The 16839-nt window shown below is 40.2% G+C and overlaps 1 protein-coding gene across 1 annotated transcript in view; it reads right to left on the reverse strand.

Moving 5' to 3' along the window:
* Positions 1–13880: 13880 nt before the first annotated feature.
* btbd8 (BTB domain containing 8) overlaps positions 13881–16839 on the reverse strand; it is a 119113-nt gene continuing 116154 nt past the window's right edge. Inside the window, exon 19 of the mRNA XM_063064660.1 lies at positions 13881–15713. Coding sequence (XP_062920730.1) covers positions 15244–15713 — 470 coding nt within the window. The 3' untranslated portion in view covers positions 13881–15243. The remainder of the gene's footprint in view (positions 15714–16839) is intronic.

Here is a 16839-nt window from a genome sequence, read left to right on the forward strand (position 1 = left end):
GACTCTCATTCACAATAGACCAGTTCTATACGTTTTCCTGTGATGTTTTCTTTATTGTCTTCTGTGACTACTGACACTAAATACTTGTATCTATGTTTTCCCCCTAATTATCCAATATAGTATCTCCTGTCTCAACCTCAGTTCACATTTTCTTTATTCAATCCATAGCAGCTTTTACAGTTTGTTTTTCATGAGACTACTCTTTACTTATCAATGCTTTACATAAGCTGCTTTCTGAAATTTTCCCCAATCTTCAGGGTTACCACTACTCTTCCCTTTTGCTCTAATGCTTTCATTAATCTCTTGATAGCTGCAATTTAAGGGCTCTCTGTGATTAAATTTAGCATAATAATATTTGCCATTCATTTTCATTTCAGAATGCATTTTACTTGTTCCTTGATGATGGAAGCAGCCTACACTTTTCACCTTTCCAAACCTATCTCGACCAACAAGGAACAAAAAAATCAGTTTGTTTCTGAAACTTATTACAAAGCACAGATAGTAAGAAACTGGGCATTTTTTCCAACTTAGTACGGATCACTGTTTCTACTTCATATGAGGCTAAGAAAATGTATTTATTGTCCAGCATATTGTTTTTACAGTATTATCAATTATTTTTTTACTTTTGATTCATCTAGATCAAACCGAAATCCACATATTTTACATTAGATAGATATAATAAATGGCATACACTATATCCTAAATTCTGAAAATAAGAAAGTAATCTAACTTCCAACTGATAAGGGAATATTAAGAATGAACATAAGAATCTATATCAAAGACTGCAACATTTCTTATTTGCAGTTATCGTAACTAATTATGTTGGTCATAAACATACTTCTGAAATAAGTGCAACATATTTCACTGGAGGAAGTTGTAACTATTTTACAAAGCCCAAAGCATTGTACATTAATAATACTTTATACCACATTTAGCTGCCACTGGCGAAGCATCTCCCAGACAGGGCTACGTTCAATAATCTGAGCTCGGGTCATGGCAATGCGATCACGAACACTGTCTGCATGTGGTTTACTTGTAACCTTCATAAGGAATAAATATTTGAATCACTGACCATGTTTGAAACATTATACAAGCAATACACAAAAACAAATATAATGATCAGCCTGCAGCATGAGTCCTCCCTATAAAAAGGTTGTACTTCACTGCCAAATATGCTCTCATTAATTAATTCATTGAAGTATTTATATAAATTAAACTTTCATTCTTAACATTACCAAATGGTGAAACTGATAACTACAGTCATCCTTAACAAAATTTCCTTAGAGAACCTGCCTCATATTGGATCATATACTGGACAGTGATATACAAGACTCAAAGTTTCATTAAATGTTAATATTAGAAGTACATCTACCTTGGCTATCGTAAGCATGCTCCTGACCATGTCACCAGCATTGTGTGAAGGTATGATTTTCAGATTATTACCTAGAAATCTGCAAAATAAAAATGTATGAAATGTTATATATTTGTGTTAGCCAAGAAAACGAAAGGAGATAAAACCAGAGGGCTTAGCAGAGAATTACACTTTTTAGCCCATTGAGTCTGCTACGGGATTCCATCATGGCTGATTTATTATCCCTCTCAACCCCATTCTGCTTTGTGCATGTAACCCTTGACACCCTTACTAATCAAGAACCTATCAATGTCCACTTTAAATATACCCATTGATTTGAGATGTCTATGGCAATGAACTCCACCGATTCAGCACCCTCTAGGTGAAGAAATTCCTCCTTATTTCTGTTCTAAAGGGACATCCTTGTATTCTGAGGCTAATCCTTCTGGTCCCAGATTCTCCCCCTATTGGAAATATCCTCTCCATGCCCAATCTATCTAGGCCCTCTAATATTTGGTGTCAAAGAAACCACCCATGCCCCCCTACCCCTACCCCCACCCCCCACGCTCATTCTTCCTGGGATCATTCTCATAAACCACCTCTGGGCTAAACCCAAAGCTGGTCAACCTGCAGAGATAAATCTTTTCGTAATAATTTCTTGAGGCTAAATTATTTTAGGCCTGAGTAGTATATCAGTTTCTGCTTACTTGGTCAGTGGTACTGGTTTGCCCATTTTTGTATTACTTAATTTAACTATTTGATATACAAATGTATATGTACTATAATTCTTTTTTATATTAATCATGTATTACATTGTACTGATGCTGCAAAGTTAACAATTTCACAACATAAGCCGGTGATAGTAAACTCGATTTTGATTCTAATTCTGAACCTGATCTACAATGACACTTCAGTCTCCCAACCTGGAGTTGGTGTATGTCAGAATCAGATTTATTATAATTGACATTTTTTGTGAAATTTGTTTTCCAGCAGCAGTGTAGCGCAATATATGAAAATACTGTAAGTTACAAGACGTAACTGTAACATGTGGGCACGTGGTCAAGTGGTTAAGGCATTCGACTAGCGATCTGAAGGTCGTGAGTTCGAGCCCCAGCCGAGGCAACGTGTTGTGTCTTTGAGCAAGGCACTTAACCACACATTGCTCTCGACAACACTGGTGCCAAGCTGCATGGGTCCTAATGCCCTTCCCTTTGACAATATCAGTGGCGTGGAGAGGGGAGACTTGCAGCATGGGCAACTGCCTGTCTTCCATACAACCTTGCCCAGGTTGTGAAGTGTGAAGACTTTCCAGGTGCAGATCCATGGTCTCGCAAGACTAATGGATGCCTTTTAACAAGATGTACAAAAATGTAAGTAATTAGTGCAAAGAGAGAGCAAAATAGTGAGGTGGTGCTCATGGATTCATGGACCATTCAGAAACCTAATGGTGGAGGGGAAGAAGCTGTTCATAAAAACATTGAGGGTGCCTTCGGGCTGCTGTACCTCCTCCCTAATGGTAGTAATGAGAAGAAGGCATGTCCTGGGTGGTGGGGGTCCTTAATAGCAGAAGCTGCATTCCTAAGGCATCCCCTACTGAAAATGTTCTTGATGGCGGGATGATAGTGCCCGTGATCGAGCTGGCTAAGTTTACAACCCACTGCAGCTTTTTTCAATCCCGTTGACGTCTCTTTTAGTTGAGGTGGCAAAGAGAGCTTAGACAACTTGCCAAAGAATAATAAAAGAAATTCCAATACTATTAGAATATGAACAGCATTAAACTTTGGTCCCACAATACCACCAAAAACTTACATTTGTTTACTATACTTTTTAGCTGGTGAATAATTATCTTGTTTGTGGAACAACTGAATAACTTCAAAAGTAATCACTAACACCATTCTAATCGCCCTCACCCTCCCCCCCCCCGCCAGCCCGCACCTCGCACCTCGCTTACCCGACAAACCACCACTTTAATATTTCTCTCTGTGATTCTTCCAGCTAACATTGCTGAGCACTTGGACTACAGGCAAATTTTCATCCATCCGATGGCATGGGGCATTATGGTCTGCCTCTGTTCCAATTACATGCCAAATTCCAAACATAAGATATGCTAAGTTTACAAAATTTGAGACCAAGTACTTGGAAAAATGTACCACTCAAAAGTTTTACAAACAAGAGGACATGAGTTGATAGTTAAAGGGCAAAAGTTTAGGGGTAACTTCTTTACTCAGAGAGTGGTAGCTGTGTGGAACGAGCTTCCAGCATAAGTGGTTGAGGCAGGTTCGATGTTGTCATTTGAAGTTAAATTGGACAGCTATATGGACAGGAAAGGAATGGAGGGTTATGGGCTGAGTGCAGGTCGGTGGGACTAGGTGAGAGTAAGAGTTCGGCACAGACTAGAAGGGCCGAGATGGCCTGTTTCATATGCACAAGTAAATGTACACTCTGTGGCCACTTTATTACATCCACCTGCTTGTTAATGCAAATATCTAATCAACCGATCATGTGGCAGCAACTCAATGCATAATAGCATACAGTTATGGTCAAGGGGTTCATTTATTCTGACAAAACATCAGTATGGGGAAGGCAAACATGAGGAAATCTGCAGATACTGGAATTCCTAGCAACACACAAAAAATGCTGGTGAACGCAGCAGGCCAGGCAGCATCTATAGGAAGAGGTACAGTCGACGTTTCGGGCTGAGACCCTTCGTCAGGACTCACTGAAAGAAGAGACAGTAAGAGATTTGAAAGTGGGAGGGGGAGGAGGAGATCCGAAATGATAGGAGAAGACAGGAGGGGGAGGGATGGAGCCAAGAGCTGGACAGGTGATAGGCAAAAGGGATAAGAGATGATCATGGGACAGGAGGCCCAGGGAGAAAGAAAAGGGGAGGGGGAAGCCCAGAGGATGGGCAAGGAGTATAGTGAGAGGGATAGATGGAGAAAAAGGAGAGAGAAAAAAATATATAATAATAAATAAATGACAGATGGGGTATGAAGGGGAGGTGGGGCATTAGCGGAAGTTAGAGAAGTCGATGTTCATGCCATCAGGTTGGAGGCTACCCAGACGGAATATAAGGTGTTGTTCCTCCAACCTCAATGGCTTAGCTGCCTTTCAATAACTTTTAGATATGTAAATACTAAAATTATTAAATAATCCACTTTTATATTAAGTACCTTAGCTGAATTTTAAATAGTACATCCCATTCTTTCTGACCATACAGGCCTGCAGACAAAAGCAGGAAACTGTTTCGATGAATGTGGACAAACTGTTCAATGCGCTCCAATGACTTTGTTTCTGCAGAATTATCACAGAAATCTTGAGTCTCTATTATAATAAATGCAATACCTGTGAAAATTAAGTGCTGAGAGTCACAAAACCTCAGTGCTTGAAAAGGGGAAAAAAAGATTAATCATGGATTTTTTTTAGCAACCAATAAAACATTCTGAAGAATAATTCAGTTTGTGCATATGATGATAATCATGTCTTTGGCATAAAGACATGATTATCCTTTCACCTCAGTCTGCCTTTCATTAAAGCCTTCATTCCTGTCCTCATCACCAATTATCGTTAACATACTCGATCCACATTACCCAGGCGATCTTGTTTGTGCCTGAATAAAAATAGGCAAACTGTTTCCGTGCTGTAATTGTTATATGGTTATATCAGAATGGGAATGGGACATGGAATTAAAATGTGTGGCCACTGGGAGATTCTGCATAGGTGTTCAGCGAAACGGTCTCCCAGCCTGCGTCGGGTCTTGCCAATATATAGAAGGCAGCATCCAGATCACCGGACGCAGTATATCACCCCAGCCGACTCACAGGTGAAGTGTCGCCTCACCTGGAAGGACTGTCTAGGGCCCTGAATGGTGGTGAGGGAGGAAGTGTAAGGGCACGTGTAGCCCTTGTTCTGCTTACAAGGATAAGTGCCGGGAGGGAGATCGGAGGGAAGGGATGGGGTGGGGGGGGGGGAACGAATGGATAAGGGAGTCGCGTAGGGAGCGATCTCTGCGGAAAGCGGGGCGGGGGGGGGGGGGAGATGTGCTTAGCGGTGGGATCCCGTTGGAGGTGGTGGAAGTTACGGAGAACTATATGTTGGACCCGGAGGCTGGTGGGGTAGTAGGTGAGGACACGGGGAACCCTATTCCTAGTGGGGTGACGGGAGGATGGAGTGAGAGCAGGTGTGCGCGAAATGGGGGAGCAGAGAGCAGAGTTGATGGTGGAGGAAGGGAAGCCCCTTTCTTTAAAAAAAGGACATCTCCTTCGTTCTGGAATGAAAACCCTCATCCTGAGAGCAGATGCGGCGGAGACGGAGGAATTGCGAGAAGGGGATGGCGTTTTTGCAAGAGACAGGGTGAGAAGAGGAATAGTCCAGGTAGCTGTGAGAGTCCGTAGGCTTATAGTAGACATCAGTAGATAAGCTGTCTCCAGAGATACAGACAGAAAGATCCAGAAAGGGGAGTGAGGTGTCAGAAATGGAGCAGGTAAACTTGAGGGCAGGGTGAAAGTTGGAGGCAAAGTTAATGAAGTCAGCGAGCTCAGCATGCGTGCAGGAAGCAGCGCCAATGCAGTTGTCGATGTAGCGAAGTTAAAGTGGGGGTCAGATGCCAGTAAAGGCTTGGAACATGGATTGTTCCACAAAGCCAACAAAAAGGCAGGCATAGCTGGGACCCATACGGGTACCCATGGCTACAACCTTTAGTTTGGAGGAAGTGGGAGGAGCCAAAGGACAAATTATTAAGAGTAAGGATTAATAGACGGAGCAGAGTGGTGGTAGAGAGGAACTGATTAGGTCTGCAATCCAAAAAGAAGCAGAGAGCTTTGAGACCTTCCTGGTGGGGGATGGAAGTATATAGGGACTGGGAAGGAATGTGTTCTACGTGCCTTTGATTGTTGGTGGTTTAAATATCTTAGAAACTGCTGATCTCCTGGGATTTTCACACCCAGCAGTCTATAGGATTTACAGAGAATGGTGCAAAAGAACACACTTGGTGTGCGGCAGTTCTCAGTTTTGTGAGTGAAAAAACCTTGTTGTTGAGAGAGATCTGAGGAGAATAGCCAGACTGGTTCAAGCATACAGGAAGATGCCAGTATCACAAATAACCAGGCATTACAACAGTGGTGTGCAAAAGAGCACCTCTGAACGCACAACACGTCAAACTTTGAAGTAGGTGGACTACAGCAGCAGAAGACCATGAACATACACTCAGTGGCCACTTTATTAGGTACCACAGATACCTAATGAAGTGGCCACTGAGTGTATTTACAGGTGCAATATTAAAAAAAAATTATTTGCAACAGCATCACAGGCACATAGCATCATATAAGCACAATCCACAAGAAAACACAATTCAACAATTAAATATACACAATTTTACAAGAAAACACAATTAGGACAAATAAATGTCCATTTCAGTGCAAAGTGGTTAAAGTGCTGGAAAAGCTATGCAGTCAAAATCTAAAGTCAAGTCAAACAAGGTGTATTTGTTGGCAGCATTTACAGAATCTGATGGTGAGGACATGGAAATTAATTTAGAGGTTGATATGTGCCCTGTATTTAATTGGAGAAAGTTACAGCTCATCCTTTCTGCTCTTTCGACTCTGCTGTTTCTTGGAATAAAATATATTGAGGCTGGATTTAGGTTAATAATAGCAATGAGTGCCAGAACACGATGCCAGAAAAAGGATCCATAACCCCAGCTGTATGCCATTTTATTCCTTTCCGGCTGGCAGCCAAAGGCAGAATAATTAAAAAATAAAGCTTCAATGATTATGCAATTATGCTGTTGTTTGGCTACATTAATTCCCACTGATGCCAAAAGATTACACTCAATTACTAAGCTGATCATTGACTTCAGTTGAAATGATAACCAGTAACTAATGGTTAAATTGCATTTTTTGCAAATTATGAATGATATTCCACATTTCTGACAATTTCTGTAAAATTTGTGGGTCATGGAAATTGGCAGAGCTACTCCAAGGTAACGTTTTGCTTCTCAAAATAGAGATTTTTGAAAACCCTTAGTTACATTAGTTGAAGAAATAACAGAGGCTGATTTTTTTTTAAATCATGATTTTTGAGCAGTAAACCACATTTCCTAGAAAACTCTCATCTTCCACTACCCCGGTGATTTTTTTTTTATCAACCACAATGCAACTATTTGGATTTGACTGAAATTCAGCAGAGAAATGCTGTCAGATTTTTGCCACCTGTTTCAAGGTAAACTCCAGAGGCATATCATGCTGATAACTGTGAAGGTCACTGCAGCCCTGAAATCTTTTACAGTACCTTGGACTCTTTCCAAGTTGGCAGATGGACTATTAACAACACCTTCAGGCAGCACTGCACAGAGGGTGAAGCATGTATTGTTTCCAAAAGGAAATAAAATGTTGGTTTCATTTGTTCCAAGGGACAACAGAAGAGCGCAGAATCCTAAACAGAATCAAAATCACTACAGCACTGCTGGAAGCCATTTAGCCTATCAAGTCTGTGCTGGTTCTTTGATAAGCTAAGGTATCACCTTGGCCTTTTCCCATTGCTCTGTAAGTTGTTTATCTTTGGGTTTTTTTTTGCCCGTTTCCTCCTGAGCATTGGATCATCTTTCAGGCAGTGAATTCCAGATTTACTCATAGTGTTAAATAGATTTTCTTCATGTTGTAGATCTTTAGCAAATTACTTTAATCTATTTCCAATGTTTCAGTCTTGGGTAACCTACTGCCCTGCCCCATGTGTCATTTTCTCCCTCTTGATCTACCCAGATCTTTTTACTCACATCAACACCAACTCCACACCCACGAATATCTTTCCCCTTATCCATTTGCCCATCAACACACTCTTCCCACTAGGTCACCTCACCACTGTTGCCACCAGCCTATCCCACCTATTTGGTTCCATGATCTCCCTTCCTTTCTTACCAGATTCCATTGTCTTCACCTATAACTTTTATTGTTATTTCTAGTCTTTCCTCCTCTTTTGGATCCACCTATTGTTTGCCAGCTTGTGCTCCACATCTTCTCCTTGCCTCTTTCAGCTGGTTATCTTCCTTCTACTCCTTCAGTCCAAATGAATGGCCTAGACCCGGGCACATCAACTGTCCATTTTCTTCCACAGGTCCTACTTGACCCAACAAGATCCTCCATAGTTTTTTTTTCTTTGCAGGCCTACATCATTTAGTTCATGTCCTTGTTCTTCCTACCAAAATATTCCACCATACCAGAAAAGAAATTGCCTTTAAACTCACAAGAGAGCATAGGCCACCAACTTTTTGCTGTTGATGTTTCTGTAGCAGGCAATTTCTTTTTTTACGAGGTCGAGTTGCTAGCTCAACACTCAACCCAGCACGGATGGAAAGCGTGCATGGGGGCCAACTGGATTCAAACTCAGGACCTTCCACCCCAAAGTCCAGCGCTGATGCCACTACGCCACCATACCAATTTGGACTGAATTCACTCTGTCACAAATTCATTTCACCAAGCTACATCTTCCCTGTGTTTTCCTAAGACAACCGTTACATTCCCACCACACCTCCCTTCACCGCTAACATTCTTGTGTTATCTACTGATCTGGAAACTTCCTCCTGCACAATTACATCATTAATATGGATCAGAAATAGTGGTTTCAGCACAGAGAACACTGGTCTTTTCTGCATATTGGACAAAGGTAGAATATAGTTTACCACAATTCTATTTTCAGTACAAAAGCCATTTCCCACCAGATTTGGTTTTGGACATCAGACAAATGCAAATATTTTCCATCTATTGTATCAAATCATTTCACTACTGCAAAATATCAGACCATTCCCCTTGGTCTCTTTTCCAGAGAAGAGTCCAAAGCTTATTCAGCCTTTCCTGATAAATATTCCATCACATGTTCCATTTTCATTCTAATTATTTTTGCATTTTGACAGTACTCAAAATTCAACTGATAATGTTCAAAATAAATGATCAAAGTACATTTGACTCAACATACTACCTTTCCAAGATTTACCTTCTTGCAGGCATACACAGTAGAACAAAGTAATACACTAGAAGCAATGAAAATTTTTGCGAAGAACTGACAGTCAGCTGAAGGGCAAAAGACATACTGTGAAAATACAAATAAGTAATGCTCAGAACATGAGTTATTGAGTCTTTGAAAATGAGTCCACAGGTTGTGGAATTAGTCAGATTTGAGCTGAGTGAAATTATCCACATTGGTTCAGAAGCCTGATGATTGAAGGGTAACAACCGTTCCTGAGCCTGGTGGTGTGGGACAAGGCTCCTGTACCTACTGAAGACCAAGATTATCCACGGTATTCCTATAGCATGGTTGGAAGAAAGTCTGTCTGTTTAAGATAACTTTCCTGTTTTTCAACTCTAACATACTTCTTGCGGAAATGAATCTTCTCGCATACTCTTTTTATGGCCTTATTAATTACATTGATCTCTACTTTTACTGACATGCAACTGTACCTCTGGGCATCTTTGCTCTGCAGTCTTATTCAGAATCTATAAAGTTTATTGAGATACAGCAGAGCACAGGCCCTTCGAGTCATGCCGCCCAGCAATCTCTCGATTTAATCCCACCTAATCATGGGACAATTTAGTGACAAATTAACCTGCCAACCAGTACATCTTTGGACTGTGGTAGGAAACCCATGCAGTCACAGGGAGAGCGTACAAACTCCTTACAGGCAGCAATGGGAATTGAACCCGTGTCTCTGGTACTATGAGCAGTATTAACCACTACACCACCATGGGCTGCATAGTAGCGTAGTGGTTAACACAACGCTTTACAGTACAGGTGACGCAAGTTCAATTCCCACCACTGCTGGTTCATTCTCCCTGTGATGTGACCACGTGGGCTTCCTCCGATTGCTCTGGTTTTCTCCCACAGTCCAAATACATACCAGTTGGTAGGCTGATTGTCATTGCAAGTTGCCCTGTAATTAGGCTAGGGTTAATTGCAGGGTAGTGTGGTTCAAAGGGCCGGAAGGGGTTTTCCACACTGCATTTCAATAAATATTCTTCCTAACAATTCCTTATATTGGAATTAATCTTCTCAGTTGTTTTATTCAAGGTAAGTGGATGCTGCTAGCACACCAGTGCTGTTCAACTGTAAACACTCTTGGTGGTTTTTTTGTCCATTTCAGAAGCAGTTAAAAATCAGCCACATTAGTGAGATTGAACTCAGATCAGTGGCAACTTACCTTCTCTGAAGGATGTTGGTAAATCAGATTTTTAAAAGACAATCTTGCATATTATGGCCATCATTACGAATACCTAAGCTACATAAGCTTCTAAATTCTAGATTTACTCGATTACGTGAATTTAGCAACAGCAACAATAGTAGCATTCGAAGTCACGTCTGTTTGAAGTCCAGACCATTGGACAGGAATTCAGTTATCGTACTCCCAATTCAGCAAGTCTAATAGCATTTTCATGCTTGCTTGAAACTAATCTTTTATAGTTTTTTTTTGCATGGAGACGATTCTGAATATCAGATATTGCCAATGAGTAAGTTCTGATTAGAGCATTCAATATTGTATTAATATAATATTTAGAATTACTAAAACAGTTTGCAGGATAATTTTTGAGTAAGGTGTTGCAAAATGTTCCACATTATAGAAAAGTGGATAAATGTGGCAAAATCAGAGTAACAGGGAAAGCTATCCTTCATGTAACAAATTGAATGTGATTAATGTACTTTCTATGGTAGCTGCAAAATAGAACTATTATTTAGTTAATTATACCAGAAAGTGGGAAAATGATCGATCCAGTCACCACAGAGTCAGAGAATCTAATTCGTTGGTGCTGACTTGACAAGGACAAGATAGCTTCATGATGCTGGAAAAATGTGGAAAACATAATAGATTAAGTAAAAACAAAAACAATCCATCTGTTCACTGAATTAATTGATAAATATCAAAGAAATGGTGTTGCTGGCTACAATGAGCACAATATAATTTCATGCATTTATCATTAATTAAAACTATATCATGAAGTCCAACTAAAATGCTGGAGACACAAGACTGCAGATGCTGAAAACTGGAGCAAAACAACCTGCTGGAGGCATCCTGATGCTGAATCTTGACCTGAATTGTCAACCACGCCGTTGTCTCCAGATGACGTCTGGCATGCTGAGTTCTTCAAGCAGTTTATTTTACGCTCCGGCTAAAATATTGTGAACACCTATTGCTTAGTTCCATTTTTTTTTGCTGCAAGATATACTTGAAAATTGTGTAGCACTGAAAGCAACAAGGTACGTCTGCTTCTTGAAAAAAGTTCAATTTCAGTTCACACCCACAATTACCATGCCGCTTGGTGGTTTTACTTTCGTGTATCAATCTTTTTTGCAAATGAATCTAAACTAGACATCTAGCTGTAATTTCACTCACGAGATAATGTCAGACAGTGAAGGATCTGTATTGTGATAATTCATCGTAATCGAGACTCATATACTTACCCCACGCCAATGCAAATATGCAACAACCAAGGCCATTGGATTTATGATCCCTGCATCCAGGTTTATACAACGGCATGGCTGAAAATAACTAATAAATCTGCCTGTAACTAGTCAAATACCATGTGCAGGTAGAGCAGTGGCAGGGACTGGGGTGGAGGGCATGACACGAGCCTATAGAGCTGGTGTGTAGAGGTTTTGCTGGCTGCTCGTTGTGTAGAACCTACTCTCTCCTTGGAATTCAATCACAAACAAGATAAAGTCTGTAGACGCTGGGAAACCAAGCAGCACACACAAAATGCTGGAGGAGCTCAGGAGGCCAGACAGCATCTATGGGAGGAGAAAGAGTACAGTCCACGTTTCGGACTGAAGCCCTTCGGCTGGACCTTGGCATTATGGGGGCTATAAAGAAGAGCCATCAGGACCATCACAGAAACTGCTGAGTGAGCCTCCAGATGGCTATGGATCAAGAGGTGTGACCTGTGAACCATTGCTACTGGGACCACAAGCCAGGGCCCGATCGACCCTGACTGGGTCACCTGGGCGAGGCTGTCTGATGTGAAAGACCCGAAACCCCCCATGACCCCAGGTTATATCACTGATGATGTGTCCCAGCACATCCTAGGATTAATCTCCGGCATCATAACCACATTTAAATTTAGGAAAAGAGCGGCAAGAGACAAACTGTGCGCTCAGTATTATAGTCCTTCAGCGCGGAAACAGGTCATTCGGCCCAACTAGCCCATACTGTCCAATAAGCCCAAGTTAGACCCATTTCATTGAGTCAATCACAGGACAGCAGAAGCCGCCGACAAGGGCAAGCTGCAGCGTAAGGAAGGCCGCTGCCCATGCGGGTGGCACATCCCAGAGTCGGGCCGCAGCCCTCAGCCGGATAGCTGCAGACAGACACTCCCCGAGCTACTGGCCGAGGATTACCACCCCGGTCCAGCCCTCCGCCCCATTCGCCCGCCTCACTCCACCTGAAGGGCGGTGCTGACGATGGCAACCCCGCCCGTTGCCATGATCCTGACGTCACGAATCGCACACGTGACAGGCGACTGGGCACTTCCAAGGATCTGGGAATATCCACTCCAGCGTCAATAGTTAATTAGATACCAATTACCGTGTGAGATTGTTTCCAAAATACACTTGTTGCAAAGGTGAACGTTAGCAAACTTGCACAGACTGCACTTTCTACTTTCCGGTTTAAACCTATTAAAAACAAAGCATGCAAGAAGTTCAGATTGCGGAGACCAAGGAGCATTTCAGGGAGGCATACAACATATAACAAACCAAAATTAAATCCTTGCGGTGGAGGGAATGTGAAAATGGCTAACACGAGTAACAGCAACTTGAGGATGGACTATTAAAAAAAGTCAAATATTTAATCTCCACAGGGTAAAGACCAAGGGAAGAAGAAAAAGGGAATAGAAGTGAATTGGTGCTGGGAAAGACAAAGGGAATGGGCTGGTGGATTCCTCTCAGGAGTCGCCATGAATTTAGTTAAGCAAATTGTATATTTCTGTCGCATAAATATTACGAAACATTAACTATCACACAAAGCTTTACCACACTCTTACCCTGGGAATTAAGTAGCATGCAACTTTAATATTCTAGTTTATAAATGTAAAAATAAAATAGTAGTAAAATTATAAAGCCAACATTTCATTGTTTAAGCAATTTTGAAACCACATGCACAATTCTCAACACCCATAAATAGAGTAGCAACAGGTCAGGCAACATCAAAGGAAAAGAATAAACAGTTGATGTTTTGGGCTGAGACCCTGCTTCAGGACTGAAAGGTTTTGGCTTCTTTTCCATAGATGCTGCCTGACCTGCTGAGTTCCTCCAGCGTTTGGTGTGTTGCTTTGGATTTCCAGCATTTGCAGACTTCCTCGTGTTTGTGATTCACTAAGATGTGTATTTCAGTTTTTGTTTGGGAAAAGTGTTGGACATGTCATTCTGAAAACATCAAAACCATATGAAATAGGAAATTGGGATATTTCCTTGTAAAAATGTAGTATTTAGTTAAAACAAAGTTCAAGACAAGCTTAATAGTTAATAGATTTTGTTTTATTGTCTTCCTCTACTTTCACATCAGCAAACCCACCTTTTGGAGCTTAGAAGTTGTATATCTCAGCTACAACAAATTTACTTACATTGTAATACAAAGGGAAAATATTGTTACTCCTTTTTTTCCAAAATCATGTATGACTTGCATAGAGGAAATGGAAATCTGCATATTCATTTTAAAAAGCTGCACATATGAACAACCACCATCTTATGTAATGTAATCCTATTTAGTCCTTTTCTCTTGCATTGGTCTGTGTTGATTCCTTTATATACAGTAATTTTGACTATAGGTTGGGAATTGCTTCTGTTCAAAAGAGGCAGATTTTGAAATGCAGTTCTGATGAAAGGTCATTAACTGTTTCTCTGTGACTAACTACTGCCTGACCAGTTGAATGTTTCCAGGACTACTTGTGTTTATTTCAGATCTCCAGCACTTTGCAACGAGTTCCAAACCTGTTTAGTGTGTATCCTGCACAGCCTCAGGAAGGACAATTTTAAACTGACATCTAAACTTAAGTTGCAGCGAGGCTCCAGCTACAAGGCCAAGTTCCTTAAAATCAGTTCTGTTTCTTCAGACAAGTTCTCCATTGATGCTGGGGCAGTGATCTAAAGGATAATCACGGGCAGTTCAATTTCAACATTTAAAATAAATAGGTGTAATATTAAAGAAAATCTTATTTCACAAGTCTGAATTATTTAGAGATTTCTCTGTGAAACTAATTGTTCTAGGAGATGCTTCATGTGTCTTAATATACAATATGCCTATTCATGCCACCATTTCAATTATCAGCATTTGCAGGGTATATGCTCACATAAGATTATAGTTCACATTTAGAGATTTTGCAGTTTATTTTATCAAAGAGTTAAATTAATTCAGATCTTGCGTCCCTGGACATCAACATATATTTCAAAAAAAAACTTCAAGGTTAAAAAAAACAGTGCAAATACCAAGGGTACTTTAGATTCCAGACTAGACCTTGTAGAGTACAGATCTGTTAAGGAATGTGACCCTACTCACAAACTAATTGAGTTTTTTTAAAAAAAAAACAGAAACTTCTAATAAGCTGATTAATGCTATCAAAAACTAAAATGAATTTAGTTTAATAACATTTTACATTATGAAAATGTGAATGTTTACCCTCCCAGTTTTAGACATACAAACCAATAATTTATAAGATATTTATAACTCATGATTATCCTAGGACACAAAGATATTTACAAGACAATTCCCTTAATGGTATATTATACTTAATTTTACATTGTAAGTTTTACTGCTGCATCCAGCATGACCCAGGTGATAATACCTGGTTAAGACTGAGAGAGAAGTGGACCTAGTAACAGTTCATACTTACACCTCTGTTCACATTTCAGAGGGTATGCTAGTGATGAGTTTCCAGTTCTACAATTGTCCATTCTCCCTGTGGGGACGCTGATTCCTCAGGGGAGAAACTAGCCATTGTAATGCTAGCTGCCGAGTCCTCCAAAGGAGATAGCAATTCAGTCCATTTACAGAGCGCCTCTTTTTCAAATGCAATTTTACTCGGCATTTTAGCAGCATCTCTAGAAAGAAAAAGCGTTTGGTTGATAAGATACTGAGCTAGGTTGACATCTTCAGGCAGGCAGTCGACGACACCGTAACTTGGGTCCTGATCTCCAATTAGTTGCTTACGCAGTATCCAGTCTCTCTCTGCAAAGTGTTCACTTTCCTTCTGTGGCAAACGGTTCACTTCCAGCTCTGAGCTCCGTTCCATATCCTCTATTATTTCCACCTCGTATATGGGAGAAAGGGTTTTTGAAGGGTGACGATCATGTGCGTAGTTTTGTGATCGGTCAGGATCAGCTAAGTCTCCTGAAACAATTGATAATACTATACATTGTAAAAATTCTGATGTAACCAGATACTTAGATTGGGGCTGCTGCAGTCTATCTTGCGTATCTCTTTACAGGAATGATTACAATGATGGTAATAAATGAATTGTACTATGGTCTTAAGGGTGATGAAAAGGTAGAAATTAATATATGACAATTAAATTAATACATGCACGTATAGGAAATGAGAATGATTAAAGTATTCATGTAATTTAATTAATCCTGAAACATATCACCACTGAAATTATTCTGTCAAGTATTTTACAAGTGTTCAGTGTCAACTTTTCAAATTAGTTTTCATTTTAAGGAGGCATTTTCTTGTTCAAAATTGATCTGCTAAAACAGGAGGGGAAAAAAAAGGTGACAAGTCATTCAGCTATGACACAGTTTTGAAGCCTTCAATTCCAGGAAAAGCTGAGGTAGCAGACAATGTGATGTTTGTTAGTAGTGCTTGGGGGGAGGGGGAGGGGGTCACACTTATTAATTCCTTCATCATTCAGCCAGCTAATCAAATTGTAGTTTGCCACACTGAAGTTCAATTAAGCTTCAGTTGTCATCATTTTAATTTCAGGTACTGCTGAGTGCATGTTAATGTTCTGTGTATGATTTGGTTCTGAATGGTGCTCTGTAAATTGGGAAGTGCAACTGTACACAAATTTAAAAAAAATGTCAGGACATCCGATGTAATTTTATTAGGTTAGTCAACCAGTTAAAAGAGCAATCATTCGTCAAGCAAAATATCCAGTAGGAACCTCAAGTATCATTACTAAGTAAATCAGAGTCATCAGTTAGACAATTTAAATACATTTGGCTTAATTTATCAGGAATACAAGCATAAATATTCTGAAATACATTCTGGACAAAACAAATACAGTATGCACAATACATTATGTTCTTGGACTGTTCCCTCAAATCCAATTACTATTGATTTACAGAACAGTTTACATTATTACTATTAATATTTCAGTGCAAATGTAGTTTAGATTCTTTCAACGGGCAAAGTAGCATTTCTCATGTCTTGAGACCACATCACTTCAGTTCAAAGTTTGAAAAAAAACACGTTTACAAATCAGTCTTTGCAATGAGTCTAAATCTAATTACTTTGG

The sequence above is a fragment of the Mobula hypostoma genome, chromosome 12, assembly GCF_963921235.1.
Source record: "Mobula hypostoma chromosome 12, sMobHyp1.1, whole genome shotgun sequence".
In the NCBI taxonomy this organism is placed as follows: Eukaryota; Metazoa; Chordata; class Chondrichthyes; order Myliobatiformes; family Myliobatidae; genus Mobula; species Mobula hypostoma.